This window comes from Triturus cristatus, chromosome 1_2 (assembly GCF_964204655.1).
Source record: "Triturus cristatus chromosome 1_2, aTriCri1.1, whole genome shotgun sequence".
Taxonomy (NCBI): Eukaryota; Metazoa; Chordata; class Amphibia; order Caudata; family Salamandridae; genus Triturus; species Triturus cristatus.
The window spans coordinates 1,117,927,590-1,117,954,085 of NC_140580.1; the positions used below are offsets into that span (position 1 = coordinate 1,117,927,590).

The window sequence follows — 26,496 nt, forward strand, 5'->3', positions numbered from 1 at the left end:
CCAGGGCCCCCAAAATCCTTAAGATGTCCCTGGAAGGGTCTAGAGGCAGGAGGAGCATGGCCACCGCATGGCTGCGTTGGATGTGGCAGAGGGAAACCAGATGACTTGGTCTGCGTCGGATGCACAACTGGGCTCATGGAAGTGAGACGCCAGGGCGCAGCGGTACTCGTGGGATGTGACACGCGGATTAAAATGCAGCAGATGCTGTGAGCGAGCATGGGCGATCTTCAGGGAGGAAGAAAGGCCAATATCCTCAATCGGATGTGGGTGTGCTATAGACGGAGGTGATGAATCGGTATACAGTATCCAAGGAACCGCTTGCAAAGCCCCATTAGATTATATGAATCCTTTGGAGAAATAGGAGGAGGGCCACGCGACATTCAACCTCATTCAACGCCAAAAGACATTCAAGGGGTGCACAAGTGTGGCGTGGAGCTGTGCTAAGGTAGAAGAATAAAGGAAAAATAGAAAACTCTTGTGGCGTGTGGATGTGATCAGAGCTGGAGACATGGACCAAAGCATTCTTGTTGGAAGCAGTTATTAAAACCCTGATTACGTATTCATGCACAAAACACGACTTCTTTCAATCCCCTCAACCGTGGTCAAACCGGGGAGAGGAGTTCGCCTAACGGTTAGGGCGGTCGACTTCGAATCTGGGAACTGGGTTCGAGTCTCAGCAATGATGGTGAACATCCTGTGATTCTGGGCAAATCACTTAATCTCCCCTTGCCTAACAAAAAATGAATGTGTCCTCATGTAATGCAACTGGTGCTATGTAAAGCGCTCTGATACCCGATTTGAGTCAAGTTTGCGCTATGTAAATCTCTGTAAAGTAAAAAAAATAAAAACTGTTGACCACCTTTATGAACAAGCTGTGTCAGGATCCAAACGGTGCCACAGCTCAGAAGCTCAGATCAAGCTCTCCACAATCCTGTATTTTATCAGTACTTGCATTTTTACTCAAATGCTGCCAACCCCGGCGCACCATCCGTACAATGCCCGTGCCTACAATGAAACAGTGTCTACACCTGCGCCTACACCACTGGTCCAAGTGCCTCATACCCACAAACAGAGCCATCAGCCATCATTAAATGATTCTCAGACCCAGCATTGTTGGTGTGTCTACAAAGCAGACCCACACTACAGTGCACTGCACACAACCAGGATTGAACACAAACAATGATCCGTATATACTGCGCAGCAACAATATAATCCCATGGAGTGTGCAACCACAGTCAACCTCTGTGCACACTTGGGATTCAAAGCTATATGCTGTACAACAAATGCATGCAACACTTTTAATAACTGCGTGGAATCAGGTGCACACACTGTCTGCACCCTCAATCAAATGCACCAAAGACCCTACTGCACATTCACTTGTGATCAAATACCACCTGTGATCCTATCTTGCATGCAAAGGTGATCATTCACTGTATAAACATGCAATCAAACGCGGCTCAGTCGCGATCCAACTCAGCCCAATATTCAATAGTGCGCGCAACCAAGCTAAAGGACTACAAGCTCCTGATCGAGCCTTGCTTGTGATTCTATAGGGCATACACCCGATCACACTTGTCGACTGGTGCCCACGCTCACAATACAATGTTACATACATTCAGTGAGGTACGCCAATAAGAAGGCAAACCAGGTCGCCAAGCTTCTAAAAGCCTGCAGTTGTGAATCCAAGTATTGTCACCAAAAGCTCAAAAGTTTATAAGCCCCCACTTCTGAAAAAAGAATAAAATTAAAAAATAAAGCATTTAGCGGATTAAAATGAAATCTGTGGATTTAAACCTTCACGCAGAGAATTAAAGCCGAGTGATTTTCTTTAAAGTAGCACTGATAGAAATGGGCCAACAGCGCTGCTAAAATTCACTGTCCACAAAGTGCGCGACGTACCCCCAATCTTCTAAACCATGAACACAGCCACAATTTGAAAAAAACAATAACCCTTCAATATTCGTTTTGGGGTGGCAGCCCTTTTGTGCCACTAGAATTAATCTTTTGAATTTGTGTTTCAGGAGTAGAGGACGGGGCAGAAAATATCAAGCTTTTCTTCATCTGCTCATCAGAGTGTGTGTCTGATGCAGAACAAAACCACAACGCACACAAGTCTAAGCTTTGCACAGTGGTCCTGTTTATGGCAATCAATGGTAAACCGAAAAGAAAAGCTTGGCTCAGACTTTCATGCAGCAAAGATCATTTCTAAGGAAATGGAAGACTACACGTGCTAATCATTCTCCCCTGACATGTGCCAGTTATAAAAATAAAATCAGAAGCCACACACGCCTTACTTACATCTTTCGCTACCCCGATGCCGAGATCTCGAGGAGTCTTTATCTTCCTGAATGTTTATTCCCACAAACTAGTCTGCTGCATTTGTTCAACCATCTCTAATTAAAACTTGATGTCTCCAGTCCATGTGCACCTCATGCCTGCAGAAGTTCCTCAAGATCTAGTCGGTAGATGGCATTTGTTAGCTCTTGTTAAGGTGCACAGCAGATCTTTAAAGAGGCGTGGAATGTGTCGAGGTGAAGATGCTAGGATGATGACGTCCTGGCATGAGACAGGAAGTAGAAGTTATCCAGATGATAGCGCTCTGAGCTGTCACCAAAGATCTGTAGCATTATTGTCAGACCTCAGCAGGTCTTGGCTTCAGGAGGTGGACGGTGGGCCATCTGCCAAGGAATTCATCGGATCACTGATAGGCCAATGCGAGCGGCTCAGGGAAGGGGCAAGCCCATCGAAAATACAAATCATACAAAGCAGTGAATTCTGAAGAGCTCTTGTCCTTAGCTAAGAGCCAGACTCCTGCCCTGCAGTGCAGTCAGCAGCTGTCAGGGTGAAGGGGGTTGTCGCACTGGCACCATTTCTAGTGGAGCCTGAGACCCAGCAAACAACAGCAGTCTGCGATGAACTACTGCCAACACTTGCTAAATAAAATACACACTGCCACATTCTTGCTGCTGCCATGATGACCATCAGGGTTTAACTGCAGATGCAACCAACACTTGCACGTGTCCATCCCACTTTCAAGCAATGCTCGTGATGAAATCCTAACCCCTGATGATTAAATTGTGTTGACCATCAAATGCTACAGGCACCTGGGATCTCAAGTTATCCCTAATCAAACACTTCCAGAGCCCAGGATTATCTGATGCATGAATATGTGATCAACCGCATCAGAGACCTGCAATCCAACGCCGTTTCGCAAAACAGGCACTGACCGCACTCAACAGTTTATCAAATGTTGCACGTGCACAATCACATGCTGCATGCACCAGGGATAAACAGGTGCGCGTGTTGCATTTGTAAATGCTGCATCAGCTCAAGATGAAGTGTTGTTAAGCGCCAGTGGTCCAGCGGTAAACACATCCCCATATGAAGGTGCACGATCCCATGTTCAAAAGCTGCCCACACCCTATAGCTGCGCATCATCAGACTCTGTCTGCAATTAAGGGTCACTTTTTACCACACTTTACCTAAATTGGCCATCAAATGCTGCCAGTGACTGCTGCCTACCCCCATGGAAGCAAACTGCATACATCTGTATCTAATCTGGCGAGCGTCCCCACAAGGAAAACTACCATTCACAAAACCCTCTTACCTGGCCAGTATTTTACTGGGGTGATATTACTTTTGAAAGTCAAAACTTTATTTTTCGAAACAAACAAAGCAAACTGGCAGAACTGGGGTTAAAAAGAACAGAGTTCTCTTCAGAAGGTACCTTGAGCCACCAATACAGGCTTTTAAGTGCTGCTATCCAAGAGAAAGTGCTAGCACCCAAACATGTATCTACAAACAATATGGTTTATATTCACATATTCAGTTGCTATTTTATATCTATAATAAATTATGTTGCATTTCATTTATAAAGCACTATTAAGTCTGTGAGGGTTTGAATGTGCTGTAGAAGAAGGAAACGACAAGTGGTATGTAAAAGTAAAATTGAAAAGATCTGAAATCGAAATAAAAGCAAAGTGGGTACAGGGTAAAATGTATCGGATTTGAACTTGATGCAAATAACCATAAATTGAGCACAGCAATGAATTATTTGCACAAGGTTTTGAGCCAAGACCCCCGTTACCTGGAGGTGGGGGGCACATAATACCATTACGGGAAAGTACATAAGGCCAGAAGAACCGAGAAACAGCTCCGGGGCGGCTGGAAGAGATGGCATGAGCCAGACATTGGCACAAACCAGTCCTCTGGAACCAAACTGCACGAAAACGGAGTTAATATTTGCAACAACTCAGAGCAACAGAAGAACATACGGAGCCTAGAAAAACTGCTGCAACAGCTCCCCCTTGAGGCAGTGAATCCGGGTCAAGTTTACGCGTGTTTTAATTGTGGTGCAAAAAAAAGCGAGAAGTGGCTTCATTTTCAAGAAAACAATTAAATTAGCAACAAACTGTGGCCTTTGTCTAGCTGAGCCTAATGCACCACAGTCCTCTATAGTAAGAAGAGACATTCCGCCCCGCCTGAGGACAGGAGGCTTGGAGAAGTCGGATAGCCACCTCAAGTTGATAAACATGGGAAGAACCTATGAAGAAGCAGGCTTCATGGGTGACCTTACTAAGAGCAGCCGGGGGAAGGACATATCGAAGAACGCCTGCAGGCCAGCTCTCTCTCGGTCCTCTACGCCAGCCCAAAGAAGGACTTCTTGGTCTCCTGGAACCAGCAAACGTCAAATGGGCATCTCATAACACCAGCCTACTTCTTGGCCACTCACCCAACTGCTGCATATCCCCACTGCAAATTCCAGTTACTTCCTGTTGCCATTTGGAAATGTTCGATAAAGAACTGTAGTTATTTTATGGAGATGTAGTAGTGATTACTAATTTCAGCTGGTATTTGGCATCAAATTCAAGAAGGTCTTTTCTTTGTTCAGTGGTGCTAACGCAGACCTGTTCACAAGGCAATGGCCAAAAACCACTGCACCCATCTACGACCAGAGGTAGACCTCTCGCAAGGCACAGTGTATCCAAGGTTCAAAAGATAGGAGGGGTCATTTAAGCGTTAACCTGGGAACAGCCTAAATAAAATAAGTTACCGTAGGAGGTTGTGGTCCTGATACCTACATATAATGGGACTTCGATGCGTGCTACTCATATGCTAGGCCTGCAGAAAACTGTTCAGATAAATGCATCAGGAAACTAAACTTTCTTTCACTAATTAAATGTCAGGTAACGCTTATTTAGAGGGGACGTGAAACCCAGATCTAGGGGATAGGTTCAAAGACTGTCTCACCTCATCATATACCCTGCAAAGACTTTGGAATCTAACCACTCTTTACCTACTTACTGTAGTGCAGCAAACCTTATACTGTGCGTTGATGAGACCTCACATGACAACAAACCCACGGAAACAAGAGCTCATATGCCCACACTGACATCAATGTCAGCGTGTACGGTGAGTGAGACCTCCCTATTTTGTTTATGGGATCCCTGCCTGAAGGTAAGGGGTTGTTTATGGGATCCAAGATTGGAGGGGAGAGGGTGTGGGGTGAGTGATATATGATAATAATGAATCAGCCAGCAAGCACTGTGTGCCATTAACCTACATTTACATTTCTGCAATATTAACTGGGTCAAAATTAATAAAGGAAAACATTTTTTAAAAACAGGTCCAAGCCCAGGCAACCAATAGTGGGCCTCTAGTAATTGGTGGAAAAAAACATTAGCCAAGGAAGTAAAAGGGCATTATCCTGTACTGCCATAAAAAAATAAAAATAAAGGATTGGGTCCAGATGTATTGATTTCCTACCTATTTTTTTCCACCCTGAAAATATAGAGCGGTAAGAAGTCTGAAATTGAAAAGTGGGCCTGCCTACTGTTTAATGGCTAGAGCTTGCGGGTAAAACAGGATATCCAATTAAAATCAGAAACATCCCTTGTGCCCAGCAGACCATTACATAAGGGACTTTACTGGCAAGTTACACAATAACGTACATTTTACGGACCTGGTCTCTGGTAACAGCGTATGGGAAGTGAACCCTAGGTGTTAATAGGTTTTTTGTCCATAGAAGGTCTTTCAAGGGAGAAATGAATATCCTGAGGCAAAAACAACCTTGAAGGTTATTGTCAGGCATTGGAAAATGTCAGCTGAACACATTGGATCTGCATCAGAGCCCCTGATGGAGAACAGGCGGCAGTAACACAGTTTTTAGGCACGCTTCCCAATCTCACTCGCTCCAATACTGAAGGAACCGCAGTCGCACAACAGCATCCACCTAAAAAGATGAATACTGAACATTAATGAATCACTGTAAAACCCCAAACACATAAAATACATATTATGGAGAAGAAGGAAATTCTGGTGCCTTTGGTTAAAAACCTCCTCGATTTGGTGGATTTTTATTTGAATTTAGCGGCATTTGCGACTAATGGATATGCCACGGTGGAACTGTAGAACATTTCTAGGTCTATGTGAATGTGTTCCCTGATAATGGCCAACTATTTTGATTTTTTGTGACTGGGCAGAGTTAAAAGAAGTGATCTCATAAGAAGGTTCTGGCAGAAAAGCACAGTCAACAGAGCCTTACATTGTTCCTGCTATGGAAACAGCAGCACAAGGCGGCGAAGAACTGAGATGGACCGCCACCTCCATCCTCACTGGCCGATGGCCTTGATACATGAGTAATAAGGAGAATGTACCGCGGCACCCCTCGGGGAGCCCATTATAAAGCGGCCAAGGAACGCTTGACTGGCTGAGCTTCTCGCGCCCGCCGGATCCACCAGCTCTCATACTGTGAAAGAGCGGCAGGGCAAATCCCACTGCAGCACGGAGCCCATTTTATGTGTCCTATGGACACTTTCAAAAAACAAATTATTATGAAATTAGGGAGCTCATGAATGGCTTGGCACAAACATTACTGACCGACTGCCCCGTGCCTGGTGAATATGAAAACCTTGAAAGAAAGACCTCAAGGCACACACCGTGCACAGAGCACTTGACAAATAAAAACCTTCTGCAGCAAATACATTTTGAGAACACTTTTTTCATTTAGCAGGACAATGTAATGGTTTCAATACTGTTTGAACAAACATCTATCACAAAAAGTATGTTTTCATCGGTGAAAGGTGTGAACAGCGACAGTGACTTTTTGATGGTGATCCTTTAGATGAACATCACCAACAGAAACTGTCCTGAGACCCCTAAAGTCATGGAACACACACACTGCGAGCAAGACTCTGCCCTCTTTCGACATCGCGGGGTTGAACCGTTCACGGCGTAGCTCCTAATTCTCATGCCACATTTATTCAGTTTATTGATTTAACCAAAACTTGTCTGTAGTTTTTTTTGTTCTGTTGGTATTCAACGAGAATATGAAGAATAAGAATGTCCTCCCTTTCCATTTCTGAACATCTAAATTCTGTCTATGGTGTTTAACATCCCTCTTTTTAAAAGCAATTCTCAAATCTCTCTCCTCAACATCATACTTTAATGGCTCCTCAATGCTCAACTCTCAATTTTCTATCTTCGATTTGCTCCTGCTTCCGCCTACTTCCACTTGCCTGCCCTCTCTATTTCTGCTTTCCTTCAAATTCCAACCCTCCTCCTACTCTTCCCTCCACTACTCACAACCCATCTTTGATCCTTCTTGTTCATTCTTTGCATCCATCTCCATCCTGCTTGCTCCAGAAGATCTCAACAGTAGACTCCAAGGCTTGCCTGTCAATTTCTTCAATTGACTACACATTTTGTTCTCTCGTAGCTCTTCGTTTCACACCTCAACTACTGCCCTAAACTCTTTCTTCCTGCATTTTCTTACTCGACTTCAAATTTTCCTTAACTTCTAGGGCTTCTTTTACTTACAGTCTTCTGCGATGTGCTCACTCCTCGATTCTCCACCAATTAAACAACCACCCATCTTTTAAGAAATCTCTTCCAAATTTCCTTATATCAGGTGCAAATCTATTTAAAGGTTTCTTCTCCATCACATATTTTACTCAACCTATTTACCCACCTCTCCACTCTGCTTTCTACTACTCTTTTTCACTCCTTCCTCTGTTTTTTTTCATTTCAGTTCTTTTGACCTCCATTTTCCTCTCTTTGGGGTTTCTGTGCATCTTGACACGTTTCCCTTATCCTTTTTTTTTATGTCAGAAAATGAAAACATACAACTTTAATTCTCGTTTTCAGCTTTGCTTCTTCTAGCTCACCCATTAGCATAGCATGCTCCTGTTAAGGTAAGGCCCTGTGATTTTCCTCAGGCAAGGCTAAAGTGCCTTAAAATGCATTAAGTACATACAAACATGAAACATGGTGAACAAGCTACATGACAGCCACGACTTACGATGACCACTGAAATGAGCTAATGCTGGAGGAGTGACATGGGATTTAAAGGTTCGTGAATACCAGGCCATCACTGCTGGCCTACCTAATGTTCCCTTGATAAGCGTTACAAAATTAAATTTCAAACATGAAGACTTTATCATTTGGAGGTCCCACATCCTACGGCCATTATCGCATGTTGTATATCTGCAACGTGCATGCATGTGATAATAGACTTCGGGATCTGGTGCATTGCCCGACTCAAATTTTACCACTTTGTTGGAATCCGAACCCTTACTCTTACCGTTCCTTCTGTGGATCCTAGACCACAAACGCTTTGATCAAACGAAGCTGAAGGCCAATTATCACCAGCGAGTGAGCCAGTGGCCACAACATCAATCTGAAGAGTTCACGTAGGCAACTCCAATGAGAACAAAACATGCACAGTGCACTCATTCATCTAGATCCCCCTTCTGGAAAGCTATATGTGGGTAATTCAGTGGGGCTAGTTTTGATAAGACAACCATGCACATAACACAAAGGGCCTGATTCTGAGCGCGGCAGACTGAGTACAATTCCATCGAGATGCCGGAGTACTATATGACTGCTATGCCGAGGGTACTCCACCCACCGTCGTTAGAGATGTCTACTAGCCCAGCGGACATCTTACATTAAAAATGGGCCATCCGACTCCATTAACATGACCAAACCAGACAGCACACTTTCAAAGATTTTTTTTTTCTCAAAAAGAAACTCACAAAGCAGGATTTTGGGGGAAAAAAAAAGTAATAACCTCCCTCACCATGGGGGTTTAATATAGTTTTACTTTCAGTTACCACGACATTATGGTAGGCAGTGCGTGAAAGTGAAAACACGCCATTTGCTCTCTCTCTATGAATAGGGCGGGAGGACAAATGGCAAAACCTCCGACCGAGGTGTATGTCCGTCAGTTGTCTCCGTTGCTGATATACTAAAGGTCCGCACGGCTCTAAAAACGTCGGGTGGCTCTTCAATATGGCGCAGCACCCTTTCTGCCGCACCTAGATCAGGCCCAAAGACTCTATGGCAGGGGGTTGTCCACCTAAACTCTCAGAATCCTATCTATTCTGAAACATGATGGGTGTAGAGACATTCCTTCAGGAAGGAATGCCCACTTTACTGACACAGCTACGGTTTCGTGGTTTCCACCTGCTCCCATTCTGCGTGACCAGAGCTCAGGACACAATAGCTTGGCTGCCCGATGCTCAGGGTTCACAAGTGGCAGGACAGATCTGTGATCACGACACACTTCACATCGAACCACCGACACACCACCCGCCGCCAAATGAAGCTGAGGGAACATTGCTACCAAAATGCCTGGAGCGGGGAGGCCAACCTAGGCATGTCTCATGGCACAGGTGTCAAACCCCCCTCCATCTCCTCATCTGACTCCTCCCAGCAAGCTGGAGACTCACAAGAAATCACGGAATTCTGTCACAAAATAATCCTGCCACCGAACTGGCAAACAATTTGGAAAAACTTAGTGCCTCGAGGAGCATTTGACTACAAAGCAACTGCCCATCTGCCTAACCAACACTTCTGCAAATTTGTAAGAGGGGAAATGAATCAAAGGGCTCTTGGTCAGAGTGGGAGAATAAAATACAAACCGGCAAGTGGGATTAAGAATGAATCATAGAAAATTGGAAGACAGAAAAAGCATAAAAAAGGAAAAAACATACAAATCTGTACATGAAACTCAGCAATTTCTCAACAAACGTCACTCTAGAAAAGGCTAGAAGACGGAAGCAGAAATGTGTGGCAGAGGGGACTCTTATGTGCCCCACTGATGTGTGACATGCGCTTTAGTGAAGTTTACAGCACAATGAGGATACCAGAAGCAGTGCGACAGAGAGAACGTTTATAGCTTGGTTTGATGGCGGTTCATGCACCTCCCCTCGCGCAGCCACACATCTTTTATACCGCCATGCCTCTGAATACTGCACCTGAGTGAGCGAGAGAGGTGTACACACCTGCACAACAAATTAGGAATGCCTGAAACACACTCAATCTTAAAATAATGATGTGGCATTACGTGGGAGCCTTCGCTGGCAGCTGCAGAGCTGCGAATAATGCAGACTGCCAGTTTGTATCTGTGCCATTGGACGTACATACGATGCACACTCTACTTAGCATGCACTGCCTGTCACGCTAAAAACCCTCCCTCCAAATGCACGGTCTGCCCTGGGTGTGAGGGGCGAGGCGCCCGCCGAGCAGGGTGCAGGGCAGTTTCACACACTGCATTTGTGTTTCCTAGGCAGGCACGCTCTTCATGGATTGATCTCACATACAACATGCAGGCAAGCATGGCTGTCAAGCTATGGCCAGCAAAGAGTCTTACCTGCTTCGCCTCGCCGGTGGGAATGTGGGATTTTACTTCCTTTTTCCGCTGCGCGCCTCTAGAGACAATGGAAACGGATGGCATTAAAAACAAGAAAGGCACCGGCGCTCAAGTGCCCGCAGCCCGCACGGACCTGAGATCCAGCGAGCGATCGTACGGATCCGCAGAGAGGTGGCGCTCTCGAGCCTGCCGCCGAGGTGCACACAGTACAATAGATTCCCCAAAACCCTGTGCAGAAAAATATACACACGACAGAGCGGCCTGTGCCTCCCAGAGGAATGCTCCCCCCCCCCCCTTATTAACATGAGTCTGACAGCTCTGCCAAGCGCTGGGTGCACACGGGCACGCGCCCACCGTCGGGGCATCGTGTGCAGGACTGGAATGACTCCTCTGATCCCCTCCTCGGGTCTCCTCTCCCCCAGGGTACAGTTTAATAGATATATTTTGACTTTTTATAGCAGCAGCAGAGAGGATCTGATAGGTGGGGGCAGAGAACCACTGCACCCGTCTCAAAAAGTGTGCACATTTGATCACATTCGTGGGGGAATATCAAGTGAAGTCCTTCCGTTCTTATCTTTGACTACCAAGAACTGGAGGGACTCCATCAGAAAAGAGAGAGAGCAGGGGGGGGTAGGCAGAAGGAAGATAGAGGGGGGGGGGAGAGAATGGGAGAGAAAAGGGAAAGGTGGGGAGGTAGGGGGGGAGAGAGGGAGCGGGAGAGAAGGAAGAGGCAGACAGAGAGGGCGAGAGTTAAGAGAACAGTAGCGAGAGAGAGAGAGAGAAAACACACCTCCCAGGTAGAGAGAACATACCTATCAGGGAGGGAGATAGAGAGCGAGAGAACACACCTTCCATAGAGACACAGAGAGAAAAAACACACCTTCCAGGGAGAGGGGGAGAGAGAGAGAGAGACGCTGCTTTACCTGCTCCAGTCCCCGCACCACTTTTCTCGACTGAATGAAAGGCGAGTGTATTTTCCAGATGGTCCGGACGGGTGGATTGTCTCGGAGAGGGGCGCACTAGTACACAGGCAGACAATGCACACGCAGACAATGACACGGCTACCAATGTTATTTCACAAATGCACGCAGACCACTCACTGGCGGAGTTAAGACCCACACGTGTATTTAGAGGGGAAAAGTCCACAACACGTAGTCAGGTCGTGATGAGCCACCTGTCGGCGAGGGCACTTTCAGTGGCCTGTCCTTACCTGGACTAAAACCCAACACAATCTTCGCTTTGCATTCTGAGTTGCTGCACTATCACACACCCAGGCTCCCTTATAATCACATATGAATGCCGTAAATGCCAAGTACAATTCACTCACCTACCTGCAAACGTCACACAGACACCATATTCTGGGATTTACAATGATGACACCTTACAGAGGCTCAGCAGTGTCAGCCTAGGATGCAGGGGACCTTCTGTGTGTAACATCAGGTCATGGGGGATGCTTAAGACTGCTCAGCTGCGCGCCCTCGAGTCTTACACAGTGGTCACCTTTGGGCCATACAGAAGGGGAGCATGGAGGTGCAAGGAAGAGAAGCCACACAGTCTAACGGAAGGCACAACTTCTCTTTAGCACTGAAGAGATATATGGGGTCCTTCAAAAAGGTGAACTTGGGGAGCCACAGAAGAGATATCTGGGTAACTGAGAAGGGACTCCCTTGGCACCTCCGGAAGAGGTTGGTACAAAAGGGATATCTTAGGAGTCATGAGGAAATGACACATTTAAGTGTCCCCTGGAGGGGCAAACGTGGCTGTATTACTGGAGGGGCAAACGTAGGACTTCCCAACAATCGTCTGGGGGTGGGTGTCACTAAAACGCCCTAAACAAAGAGACGTTGGGGGGGGGGGGCATTTTACCTGACGCAGAATGCCTTCTTTTACCCATTCCCCTCACAGGCACAATTGTGCTGGTACACGAGAAATAATTTAAAAAAGAAGAAATAACACAACATAACTGGTTATCTGCTTCCCTAACACAGAAGGAGGCGGCAGGAAAGCACACAGCACGCGCGCTGCGACCAATCAGCCTTCTGCAGGAACCACAGCTGCCTCTTCTACCCTGGGTGTGCAGCCCACCTTGCCACTTACCAGGAACAGCCAAACACTTGTGTCCAGTCCCAGGTATTTACCCCTGGACCTGCCCTTCTTACCCAAGCCGCACGTACCCGGCCTTCCCATGCAACACGCATGTGCTTTTAACTGAGACCTGCCCCAGCCACACTTACCCAAGTCTGTTCTACCTACCCCACAACCCCTTCAGGCAAGCACCAATAGAGGCCACTCCGGCCTTCTGTGCCACTGAGCTGGGCCTGCCCAGTAGAATGAGCTACAGAGCGGAACATGCCCTGCCGGCGATGCTCTCTGTTCTACAGCGAACCCTTAAGTAACCTTCCCCCTGGCCCCCTCGCTTCTAGAAACGGCTCTCTGTCCCTACTGCTTCCATAAACTGCTCTCTGCTCCCAGTGCTTCCATAAACTGCTCTCTGCCCCCAGTGCTTCTATCAACTGTTCTCTGTGCCTGGTGCTTCCATAAACTGCTCTCTGCCCCCAGTGCTTCTATCAACTGTTCTCTGTGCCTGGTGCTTCCATAAACTGTTCTCTGTGCCTGGTGCTTCCATAACCTGTTCTCTGTCCCCAGTGCTTCTATAAACTGCTCTCTGCCCTCAGTGCTTCTATAAACTGTCCTCTGTGCCCGGTGCTTCCATAAACTGCTCTCTGCCCCCAGTGCTTCTATCAACTGTTCTCTGTGCCTGGTGCTTCCATAAACTGTTCTCTGTGCCTGGTGCTTCCATAAACTGCTCTCTGCCCCCAGTGCTTCTATCAACTGCTCTCTGTCCCCCGTGCTTCCATAAACTTCCCTCTGTCCCCTGTGCTTCCATAAACTGCTCTCTGTCCCCGGTGCTGCCATAAACTGCTCTCTGCCCCCTGTGCTTCTGTAAACTGCTCTCTATCTGCGTTGCTTCTATAAACTGCTCTCTGTCCCCGGTGTTTCTATTAACTGCTCTCTGTTCCCAGTGCTTCTGTAAACTGCTCTCGGTCTCCGGTGCTTCTATAAACTGCTCTCTGTCCCCGGTGCTTCTATAAACTGCTCTGTCCCCGGTGTTTCTATAAACTGCTCTCTGTCCCCGGTGTTTCTATAAGCTGCTCTCTGTCCCCGGTGTTTCTATAAACTGCTCTCTCTCCCCGGTCCTTCCATAAACTGCCCTCTGTCCCCGGTGCTAAACTGCTCTCTATCCATGGTGCTTCCATAAACTGCTCTCTGTCACAGCTGCTTCTCTAAACTGCTATCTGTCACCAGTGCTTCTACAAAGTGCTCTCTGTCCCTGCAGCTTATACAAACTGCTCTCTGTCCCCCGTTCGTCTATAAACTGCTCTCTGTCCCCCGTGCTTATATAAACTGTTTTCTGTCCCCGGTGCTTCCATAAACTGCTCTCTGTACCCAGTGCTTCTATAAACTGCTCTCTGTCCCCCGTGCTTCTATAAACTGCTCTCTGCCCCCAGTGCTTCTATAACCTGTTCTCTGTCCCCAGTGCTTCTATAAACTGCTCTCTGCCCCCAGTGCTTCTATAAACTGCTCTCTGCCCTCAGTGCTTCTATAAACTGTCCTCTGTGCCCGGTGCTTCCATAAACTGCTCTCTGTCCCCAGTGCTTCTATAAACTGTTCTCTGTCCCCGGTGCTTCCATAAACTGCTCTCTGTCCCCAGTGCTTCTATAAACTGTTCTCTGTCCCCGGTGCTTCCATAAACTGCCCTCTGTCCCTTCTGCTTCCATAAACTGCTCTCTGTCACCCGTGCTTCTATTGACTGCTCTCGGTCCCCAGGGCTTTTATAAACATTTCCCTGTCCCCAGTGCTTCCATAAACTGCTCTCTGTCCCCAGTGCTTCCATAAACTGCTCTCTGTCCCCAGTGCTTCTATAAACTGTTCTCTGTCCCCGGTGCTTCCATAAACTGCCCTCTGTCCCTTCTGCTTCCATAAACTGCTCTCTGTCACCCGTGCTTCTATTGACTGCTCTCGGTCCCCAGGGCTTTTATAAACATTTCCCTGTCCCCAGTGCTTCCATAAACTGCTCTCTGTCCCCAGTGCGTCTATAAACTGCTCTCTGTCCCCAGTGCTTCCATAAACTGCTCTCTATCCCCGGTGCTTCCATAAACTGCTCTCTATCCCCAGTGCGTCTATAAACTGTCCTCTGTGGTGATCCAAAGTGCCTTGTTCCACCACTGCCGCCCCTGTTTCTGCAGGCTACCTGGAGCAGGCTGCTGTCTAACCCCGGTGCTGCTGCAGGGTACACTATGTGGCCTCAGACTCTCTCCCTCTGCTGCTACAGATTGCTCTCTGCCTTTCTACTCTCTCCCTCTGCAGGCTGTTTTCTGCCTTCTTTTGTGCGGGATATTCATTACCCCATGGTGCTCTCCTAGTACCAGGGGCCACCTGTTCATCACATACCCTAACTCCATTCCTCTGCGTTAATGTGCCAACCATAATGCATTCTGGGTGTTGTAGTCTTTCATTGCTTCCACGAAACTAATTCATGTAAAACAAATGACAGCAACGATTTGAATGTGAAAAGTCCAGGACTGGATGAGCTGGAGAGATGTGGCCACCCTAGTTGCTCCCCTCTGTCTCGAAATCTCTGCTGAATGCTATTAAACCACTGTGGGCCCTTCTCTGGCTGTGTGACCTCTCTCACATGATGCATGCCACACACGCACTGAGCTCAATGCTGCTCCAGTGTGCTGCTCTCTGCCCTTTTCTACTACTACAGCACACTGTTATCTGCCTCTGTGCTGCTACAAGAGTGTCATTCTGCAAGCTTCTCCTTGTAGTACCTGCACTGCACCTGCTGCTCCTAACACTCACCCGAGGCTTCACTTGTGCTGCTGAAGCTCTTCTCTGCTCGCGTGCTGCTGCCTTGTGTCATCTGCCCTTGTTCTGAGACACTCACCTGGAGCTGCACCTCTGGTACTGGAGGTTGTTCGTCGCCTCTTACTGCAAGTCCCTGGCCTTGAAATGCTCCTTCCCTCGCACTCACCCAAGTCATAGGGATTCTTGAGTTCACCAGTTGCTTGCATCAGTAGCTCATCAAGCCCAGTAGTTCTATATCTTTTGCAGTTTGTGGAGTGGATCCCATTATAGGAGGACCACAAGTCCCAGAATGGATGAGCTCCTCACGCAGATCACTCCAAATGCCCTGCTGTGGGCGCCACTGTACTGCTGCAGTGCACGCTTCTCTCTGCCCCCTGGGCTGCAGCAGGTTGCTGTCTGACACAGCACTGATGCAAGCCGACCTCTGCTTAGTGCTTTTGTTGAAACCCGCTGTCTACTCGGTGCTGTTGCATGCAGCCTCCCCCATGTACAGCCCCTTCTGTTTTGAACTGCTGAACCCTGATATATACCCTCCACTCATGCAGGTTGTCTGATGGCTACTGCATTGTAATTGCATTTATTTAGCTCTTACCCCTGAGGAGGCGTTGAAGCGCGTTACTACCCCTCTCACCTTGCCTCTACCCGGAGTTATCCCCTACTGCTGTGTGATGTGATCTGGCCCATCTCCCCTGTGGCACCGACCTGGGGGTGGGCTTGTGCAGATGCATGCGTCCACAGCCCCTCTGCTGCTGCACCCAGTCCTCTACCCCAGTACTATTGTAGGCTACTGCCCGGCTCTGCCCTTCTGCGTCCGTCCCGCTGTGACACTCACCTGGGGCTGTCTCCGTGCTGTCTGCCCCTTCCCTGCATGCAGGAGGTGGCTCCCTGCCCCAGTGCTGCTGCAAGCTGATCTGTGCTGCTGCTGCTGCAGGATGCTCTCTGCACTGTGCCCCTGCATGCAGTCTGCTCTCTGCCCTGCCCCTGCCCCTCCCCCGTGCAGACCCTTCCCCTGTGACACTCACCTGCAGCTGCCATGATACTGCTGCAGTGTAGGCTCCTCCCCCCGTTCCACTCACCTGGAGCTGCCCTGTCCTGCTGCAGGATCCTTCCTGCCCTCCTGTGCAGCTCCACACACTCCCAGGCTGCAGCAGTGATAACAGCAACCAAAGGCTTCTGTTGTGTGCAGTGCTCTGCAACCTACCATGAACGCACGTTTCCCTCCGCTATTCCTCATTGGATAAGAATGCCGGAATACGGAATTTTCGAAACGCGATTGGACACAAAGCCTGACAATCAAATCGCCTTTCCCTCTGCCGGTTCTGCACCACGGAGGACCAGGGAGGGTAACCAGCGCCACCTTCTGGCCACGGAGCGCGTGCGCGGCTCTTTCACTTTCATTTTCTCTTCCTACCTGTACGAGTGCATTGTTAGTAATTAGCATTTAAAACTACGGGTACTTCAAACATTCCAATTTCACACATGACCGTCGGATATGTTAAGGCCCACACATATTATCACATTTTCCCATAGAGACAGGATGAGAAAAACCCTTTGATACATCTGGCCCTACATTTCTGGGTGGAACCAGGCAGACTCGGGAAGTGCCACATTGGTTAGGGGGTGCGGCGGTAGCTTGTCTTTAAGAACACAAGCAGAGTCCGTAAATCAGCGGGAAACAAATATCATGAAAAATATGGTAAAAACCACAAAAATGTATCTTTCAGCATGTCTCACTGAGACATGCAACAATATCCCATGTTCTGACGATGTGTCCACAAGTTACTCAAAATGTGTCAGTTTGGCATAAATGTGTCAGCTTGTATATAACCTATATTGCAAAGAAATGCGAGACAAGCTTATTTTTTATTAACCATATACATGTGAGATTTTTGTAGAGTGTTGAATTATTTCAATGTTCCCAGGGTGGATGGTTAAGGAAAATGATACATTGTGAAGGAAATCGATGAGCCATGGATCGCACAATTGGTCAATTGAGTGAACCAGAATTTGAGCCAAGGATTGCATACTGTGCACATGTAGGATTACCTCACTCTGTCTTTAGTTTAACACCAAAGGTCACTGCTGTGTGTTCAATTATTCAATTACTGTCATCCAATTAGTATCAGTAGCATATGCACATCAATTAAAAATACACAGCCCATTCAATTGTCGCCATTCACAAATATGGGTGTAATCATATGATTAAAGGTGTGATTTCCTGTTTAGAATGTTTACACATTAGAGGTGGACGAGCCAACAAATAAACAGGGAGAGCCGAGCCAAGGGCCACTTCTGCTCTAAGAGCCCATGTATGAGCCACGCCTTAAAATAAATGGCATCTAAATCATGCAACAAAGATCATGTTAAGAGTATGATAAGGTGTCTTCAAAATTCCAAAAAGTGTTTTTTTATACGCAGAAGAGTTTAGCACATCAGATTATATCACTGCATTGAGATTAATAACTGAGTTTTTAAGCAAGACCTGAGAAACATTCCAAACCCTTCCTCAAAATGGTATTAGGGAACTAAAAGGCAAGTCAGAGGTCAGGTGTACCCTAGATGTGGGCCAGATGCTTATTATACATGGAGCAAAGTTTTAGCCTATTAAATCAAACAAAGATAGGTTTTAGTTTTATAGCACACATCATGAATTCGCGTATTTGAAGATGCTCTCATATGTGATAATGAATAAAAATGAGGCTCGGTGAAATAGCGTTTGCCAGTGATCACAGAATTTGGTCATGTAGGGAAGCCAGGACTGATCCCAGATTTTCCAGTTTCTCACTGTGCAGTTCAGAACAAAACAACTAGAAAACCTGTTGCATGTTTTTTAATAGGAAGTTTAATACTCGGTATATGTTTGGACAAGCTTAGCCAAAGAAATGATGAGAGACGTCTCTACCCAACCTGTCCCAACCACTTGCCCCAGATTTTGCGATGTTTGGGCGGGCACCCTCTGGCTTCGTAGAGTGGTTTATCTTGCGCAGCGCACCAGTCCACCCCCCTGCGCCATTTGTGTACACTTGCGGGGGAGGGCGGATTCTTCCACGCGGCTGCAATATCTCGCTTGGCCACCATGATGGCCATACCCAAGAATAGTTTGTCTGCCCTAGACCCATCCAACCCGTCAGTGACTCCCAAGAGTATGTTCAGGGGATTGTGTGGGACCTTCCAGCCCAGGATTTCAGAAAGCTCCACTTCCAGTGATTCCCAGTAGGGGACGAGAAGGGGACATGGCCACACCATATGGTAGAAATCTGCTGGTTCTAGCCCACAATGTGTACAAGCTGGATTTGGTCTTAGGCCTGCCTTGAGTAGGAGGTCTGGGAGAAGGTAGGTGGCGTGGAGATAGTATAGTTGGTCCAGGAGGAGCCTAGCTGAAGGGGGGATGGTTTTGGGGGCCATCAAGGCGTCTCTCCAGTCATCATCTTCCAGTGAACCCAGCCAAGTCTTCCAACAGCATCTGAGTGAGTCAAGGATGGTTGGGCTGTTGCTGATTAAGGAGCAATAGATTTGTGATACCCCACCTTTCCCCAGGTCACCCATCATGGTTTGGGCTTCTAAGGGGCTATATTCTGGAAGTGTCATGTCAGTCGGAATATATGTACTGAGAGCGTGGCAGAGCTGCAGGTATTTATAAAACTGCGATGGGTGGAGCGAGTGATGTGTCTGTAGATCTTGAAATGAGTGTATGTGGTTCCCCACCCATACATCACCCAGTTGCAAGATGCCAATGAGGTCCCAGTCCCAGAAGCCCTCGAACTCTCCTTCCTTCCTAAGCCAGGCGCACTGCCAGAGGGGTGTTCGTTGGGTACGTTTGTTCTCCCACCAAGTATGGCGCAAGGATGCGCGCCAAGTCAGTGGGACCACACGAGTCACCGTGGGTAGGGCCTTGGGTATCAACCCTCCGTACATCGTTGTTTGAATTCGTGGGAGCCCTAGTTCCTCCAGCTTGATCCTGAATGCCGGATTTGACCAGCCACCATTAACCAGTCGTAAGGTGAGCAGACAGGTTGCTAGGTAATATAAGTAGAGGTTCGTTATGCCCATGCCCCCATCAAGAGGGCGGGATTTGGCAGCGGTGGAGGTCCAGCTGTGGTCTCATGCCACTCCAGAGGAATTTTGTGGCTAGGGTATCTAACTCCCTGAACCAAGTCCGGAGAAAATGTAACAGGGTATTTTGGATGATATACAGGAATCGGGGGAGAATCATCATTTTAAAAAGGGCGATTCTTCCTAATGGGTTAAGCGGTAAGGTCTGCCACTTCCGGAGGTCTTCTTTGGCTTTCCTGACCAGCGGGGTGATGTTAAGCGACCATGCCAATTCGGGGAGTAAGGCGACCCAAATCCCCAGGTACTTGAACAACTGCCGCCTGATGGGTATAGTTGATTACCAGTCAAAGCAGTCTTGTGATAGGTATAGGGTTACCAAGGTCAATTTAGCACAGTTCAGATGCAGGCCTGAGACCTGCTCAATACTGTGGAGTGCCTGAAGGCATTTGGGTCTGGACTGGGCCAGCTCGCGAGGAAGAGCAGAACGTCATCCGCATAGAGAGCAATCTTATCTTTCTTGGAGCTTTTCCATTTCCAACCCTGTATCTGGTCGTCGGCACGAACGAGGCAAGCCAGGGGTTCCATCGCCAGTGCGAAGAGGAGGGGCGAGAGGGGGCAGCCTTGCCTCGTGCCTCTTCTGATCAGGAACACCGCCGAAAGCACCCCATTTATGAGCACCCTGGCTCTAGGCTTGGAATAGAGGACTCGGACAAGGCGGCGAAAGTGGAGTCCCAAGCCCATAGCAATCAGAACGTCATCCAGATACTTCCAGTCGACCGAGTCGAAAGCCTTCTCGAAGTCGATTAGGAGAAGTGCCAGGTAGGGGGTTTATGATTGACGGTTCACTAAGGCCAGATGGAGGCGACAGAGACAATGTCTAGTACTCCATGTTGGCATGAAGCTACATTGGTCCGGATGAACCAATTTGCTAAGGTAGGGCCGTAGACGGTGGGCCAGGATCGTGGCATAGATTTTGAGCTCAGTGTTGATGAGAGAGTCTGCGCAGGCCGGTGAAGATGTTTGTGTTTTTGGAATGACAACTACACTGGCTGCATCAGTCTCAGAGGGTAATGTTCAGGACTCTACTGCCTCTACAAATAGAGCAGAGAGATGAGGGACAAGTATATCTCGGTAGGTGGCGTAGTACTCTGGCGGGAAGCCATCGGGGCCCAGTGTTTTCCCAGCCACAATTTGGGATATGGCCTCATTTATTTCTTCGTGTGTGATGGAATGATCACTGCCAGTCGACTCAACCACGTTGAGGCGGGGAAGGTGAAGCCCCTTCCGGGTAATCATGTGTGAGAGTGAGGTCTCGGGGCTCTGGGCAGCATAGAGCCTGGAAAAGTAATCGGCAAAAGCTTGGGCCACCGTGGCAGGCTTGTGGTGGGTTATCCCCATGGAATCTTTGATTATTGGAATTATTCGGTTAGCCAGAGGATACAACGCCAATCTGTGTAATATCCTCACGTTTTTGTCTCCCCATCCGTATACTCGGGCAATGGAGGACCTCCATATCAGGTTAGCCGAATCCAGCGAGATTTGCTTAATTTCGTCCCTTACCAGAGTGAACTGCCGTGCCTGGGGACCATCAGCCTCTTTGGGCGTGTTCCTTTCCAGACGGGTCACTTGAGCTTCAAGGATGGCAAGTCAGTTGTCTTGGGCCAAACGTTTGGCGTTGGCCCTTAGCGACCCCGCAAATGGTGGCCTTACCCGAGGAAATAGACTTGTGGTTAATGAGATAATATATTGCTGGAGTTCCTTCCAAATTGTTTTCTTAAATTCTTTGTCTTGAAGAAATCAAGAATTTAGCCTCCATAAAGGGCGGAGCGTGTCAGAGGGGTTGCCTAGAGTCAGGAGCAGGGGTGAATGGTCAGATATGCCTCAGGGGAGGATAATTATTTCCCTGACATTGCTGCTCTCGGTGGCCGGCATGAATATCATGTCTATGCGTGTGATGCCTTGCGGAGGTGTAGGTGTATTGAGAATGCCAGGGGTTCCACGTTCTCCAAAATCCCAAATGCCTAGGGTATTTACCCAGCTTACCAAATGTTTGGCGTGTAGTATCCTAGGGCTGGAGGGGACTCCTGTGGTATCGAGATTAGGCTGCATGACCGCTCTGAAGTCATCCCCTATCACGGTCTCACCTAGTGGTAGGGAAGTAATCACGTCGCTGATATGTCCCAAGGTTTGTGTGAGTGCAGCAAGTAGGAATGTATATGGACATCAGGTCGAGGGTATTTCCTCCCAACGTTCCGGAGAGGGTGACAAACCTCCTGGGGTGATCCCTGGTGGCCTGAGTGGGTGCGAAGGGGAAGTTGCGTCTCAGAAGGATTGCCATCCCACGTGAACTCTGCGTTAAGCCTGAGTGCCATGTTCTATCAAACCCGTATCTTGCAAGAAAGGGACACAGGTTGCCCATGAGGTGGGTTTCCTGGAGTAGGAGTACATCAGGGGTATGTCTTTCAGTGTAACAAAGGACATTAGTCTGATTGACTCTGTCAAGCAGACCATTGACGTTCCATGACATTACCCGGACGGGATCTCCCCTATTTGACGGTTGTGCCATGGTCTGTGTGGGAGGGCCAAGGGGTCCCGGGGTCCCAGTCATGTAGAGGGACAGGTTGGGAGGTTAATGCGTGCAGAAGGAAGTCTCGTGGCCTGATGTGTGGGTGTCATGTGGGGCTGCGGCGATGCAAGGCTGAGGTGCTGTGAACACAAAACAATGTCATTAAACAGAACTTGGGACAACACCACCCCTTCCCCTAACCTATTCTTCGAGAACAGAAGCATCTGTCGCCCTATTGACCTCAAGATTAACAGGCTAAACTAGAACGTTTAGTTCCGTAGTTGCATGGAGGATCTCCCTCTTACTCAGGATAAGATCATCACATCTGCAGATTTAGCTGAATGATATAGTGAGCTCAGTTCATCTTGCTCTAGTCCACCATGAAATTATGCCCAGTTGTTCGTAGTTCTCAGAGGGACCTGTCAACCCAGGAGTGCTGGGCTTCGAGAGAGGTCTCAGTCAGTGGATTCGGTGCCCAGTGTCTTAGGTGGGATGCCTTTTGTGGGCGATAGACCCAGGGAGCCAGACTTCGGCTGGGAGTGGCCCCGGGTGCCAAGTCTTGGTTTCCGGGACTCTGGGCAGTTCCAGTGGGTGAACCTGAGAGGGCTCTACGCACCGACCCCTGCGGGAGCACGTGCATCTTCTTCTGGGTTTGGGGGATGTCACCGGAGCGACACGGGCTCCTGAGGGGGGGACCGTGGCTCCTGATCTAAGGGGACGTTCTTCAGTCAACCAGGTCCAAGCGGACTCCGGAGTGTCAAAAAAGTATGTCTTGTCCTGAAGGACGATTCGGAGAGGGGCAGGGAAAAGCAGCCTGTTTTAAAGGTTGAAAGTGTGTAACTTTTGCTTGACCTCTGTGTACAATCGTCTCTGAGCTTGAACTTCTCACATATAATCAGGGAAGATCATAATGTAATGGTTCTGGTAGTTTAGGGACTTCAAGTTACGGGCTTCTCTCAAGATCAAGTCTCTGTCCTTGAAATTAAGGATCCTGGCAATGATAGGCCGGTGCGGGGCACCCGGCGGAGGTTTGGGTGCCAGAGATCGGTGGGCACTTTGTCGCGAATCATGCAGACAGTGTGTCTGTGGGCATCCATGACTTGATCCATTGCTCGATGAGAGACGCCAGTTGTACTTGCTCTGTCCCCTCGGGGAATCCCACTAGGCGTAGATTGTTGCGCCAGGACCTGTTTTCGGCATCTTCAGCCCTCTTGTGCAACTCTTTGGTGTGGGTCTGAAGGTAAGCTACCTGTTCCTTTAGCCGGTACACATCGTCTTCAACTGAGGAAATGCGGGATTCAGCTTCCGAAATGCGGGTTGTTGCGTTCCGGAGGTCCTGTCGGAGTAATGCCATGTCCACCCGGACTTCGCCAATTTTGTTCTCTACTGAAGCCTGAGAAGCGGTGATAGCTTGCTGGATTGTGGTGAGATCCCCCAAGCCAGGGGCGGGTTTCTCAGTAGCGCCAGTTGTGGGTCCAGGCTCATTTGTGGTGTATTGGTCAATTTTGGTCTGCGTCACAGGTGGTTTAGGACCATGGTCTTTCCCCATGGTGGCGGTTGGGGGGGTGTAGTCGCTGGTGTGAGGTATGGCCAGAAGTTGGTTGGACGTTACACTGGTATCAGTGCTCACCTTTGTGGGGGGTTTTGTTGAATCTATTGTCTCGTGAAGGGCACCACTCGGACCGATCGGGCCAAGTTAGCATTCACTCTTGGTGCATTAGAGGGGTGGTCCGATCTCATAAGTGGCTCTGTTCAGGAGCAATCAGATCCCCCGTCTGGTCGGGCACAATGGGGGGGGTGCGCTCATGGGGTGCAGCCCCCTTGGCCCGGACCCCCGTAGGACTCCGTGGCCGACAGCGCGCAGAAACCATCCATGTTGAGTTTGACATTGGTGGGCTCCCAGAAGAGTCCACGTTTGGAGTGTCAGTAGGGTTTGTGGTGGGGGGTCCTACCTGGGATCTGTGACCCCCGCGATAAGGACCTGCATGAAGGATCTAGAGGAAGGATCAGGGCGTATGCCTAGGTCGCGTGGTTCTGGTGTGAATGGCAAGCTCTGAGTTGGTTCGGTGCAGGGGTGGGAGTGCTCACTGAGTATGGCTGCTACTGCCCCGCTAGAATTTGGGCTGCCGGTGGGCAGGAACACTCCTACAAGGTGAGATGAGGGAGAATCAGGGTTTGAAAGAGCAGTCAGATAGGTAGTGGAGGGCGCTTTGGGTGAACATGACCTCTTTACGAGGACCTCTGGGCAGGACACGGAGGCAGGAGCAGGGATCGGGCCAATTCCAGAAGACATAGGGCCCCCAGCTTCTCAGCTCCCCAGCTTACCACTTGTCCATTGCCTTGTGGGTATCTGGATCTGTCCGGTGCCCTCCGCTTCCCCACTTCAGGGCCTGTACTCCAGGGCTTGGGCGCTGCCCGATTCGATGCGGCCCTCTGCGCCTTCAGTGCAGGGGCCTCCATCGGAACGTGCTGTGATTACACCCACCACAGGAGGAGGGAGTGGTCCAATCGACTGGTACTGCCCTGGTGAAGGCCACAGCAGAGAGCTTGCCCCCTGTGCCTGCCCTTGCCAAGGCAGGCTCCGGTTCACTTCTGTTCGGTCCGAATGGTGCCCGTGCCTATCTCCCCGGGACACAGCACAGGACTTCCCACAAAGCGGGGGCTTTGCGTGGTTGCTTTGGCTGTCTTGATCACTTCGCCCCCGAGGCCCAGACTCCGTCGCTCTCCAGTCTGCTGGGCAGGACTCATGCCCGCTCTCTGGCGCCCGCACCGCACTTGGCCGGCATGCTCCTCGCAGCTGCCCACGTCCCTGGGCCCACTCCGCAGGCCGGACCCCACGGTCGCTGTCAGGATCTGTTGCAGTGGTTATCCGGGACACTAGAGGATTCCTAAGGCCTCTGGAGGGGCACCAGGGATCAGTTCAGGCCCTGGAGGGAGACCCAGGCCAATTCCCCAGCAGCTCCGGGTTCAGACCGCCATCTTGTCTATAATGCGTCCCGCAACCTCGGGGCGGATCTAGGCTCATATCTGTGTTTTTTCAGACACTCTCCCCATGGGCGTCCGCCGCTGGTGTTGGCAGGCTAAAATGCGATCATAGAGGGGAAAGCTATTCTGCCGATGGGCCTGCAGACTTAGAGCGGATGATGGAAGGGTCCGGAGCACTCTTAGAGTGCGACCCCCATCTTGACGCTCAATGTCACGTTTTAACAGTTATAATTTGAATTTCATCATATACACCAGATCCCAGATTCAAAAATCACTGAATGTCAATCAAACCCTACAACCACAAAGACAGTATGTCATACAGTCATTTATCAATATTAAAAACACAGTTTTGTTTTTGTAGTTTTATATAGCGCAAACTCGACCCAAAGGTATTGGAGCACTTTACATCATTACCAGTTACATTACACAAGGCCCGGTTCTATTTTTTATTTTATGGCAGTGGGAGATCATAGGATGTAGAGCTGCTCCCGAGACTCAAACCTGGTTCTCCAGCTCCAAAGTCAGCATCTCTGGCTGTAACACCACATCCTCTCCCAACAGTTCCTGTTGTCGCACAACCGTTGGAAACTTGAAGGATGTATCAGTCGTATTTTCTGCATCCTACTTGGAAGGCCTACATCAGTGGACATTAAAAATTGTTAACGTATGTTTCGGTGGAACAATCCTTGATATGGTCCCACCTTCATCAGGACTGGCCATTATCAAGAAATGCATTGTAATGGATGAACTTGAATCAAATAGATTCATTGTAGGTAAATCCAAGAGTGCTGATCCCATAATGGCCTCTCACAAAAGGGATAGGCATTCAATCCATGTTATCACCTTTAGCAACCCCAGTGAATAGCCAAGACTGAACTCCAACTCAACTGTGCTGACACACATCCCTTCGGCATACCTGATGGCTGCAGATAAGGGCGGTTATGCTGCCACACTCTGCTGATGTTCCTTTCCACAGGAATCCTTAGGGGCAGACACAACATTTGGGCAAGCAGCACTGTGCATGTTATGTATTTTGTGTTGTATGTCCAGACTGACTGAGCCAGGGCAAGAGACAGAAATAGACAACAGGCCATATATTTTCTGGGGCACCTTTTGGTTTGACAAAAAGACCAATTTTAGGACAAGATCAATATCTCAATGACCACAATTAAATAGTTAACAAAACAATAGGATCAAGGGCCCCGCACAGAGTTTGCTCTTCGGGATACAGCAATCCAAAGAGACTTTGGTGATGTGCAGCATGGCTTCAGAGAGGCCCCTGATCCCTCTGTTTCATAATCTGGAGGGATAAGTCCCCGCCCCCGCGGTTCCCACTCCCATGCTCCAAGGAACCTGCTCTAAAAAA

At 48.7% G+C, this 26,496-nt stretch overlaps 1 protein-coding gene across 5 annotated transcripts in view; it reads right to left on the reverse strand.

Moving 5' to 3' along the window:
- SCAI (suppressor of cancer cell invasion) overlaps window positions 1-16,751 on the reverse strand; it is a 561,593-nt gene extending 544,842 nt beyond the window's left edge. Inside the window, exons 1-2 of one of the 5 annotated variants that reach the window (XM_085613779.1) lie at window positions 16,603-16,751; window positions 10,655-10,712 (exon numbers count right to left, since the gene is read on the reverse strand). Coding sequence is in view for 1 of the 5 variants with exons in the window: in XM_085613778.1 (XP_085469904.1) it covers window positions 10,655-10,712; window positions 16,359-16,484 (184 nt within the window). In the remaining 4 variants the exon portion in view is untranslated. Of the gene's footprint in view, window positions 1-10,654; window positions 10,713-16,358; window positions 16,488-16,548 lie in introns of those variants that run through there. The other 4 variants (XM_085613781.1, XM_085613780.1, XM_085613778.1 and 1 more) reach the window with 4 other exon arrangements.
- Between the last annotated feature and the right edge of the window lie 9,745 nt (window positions 16,752-26,496).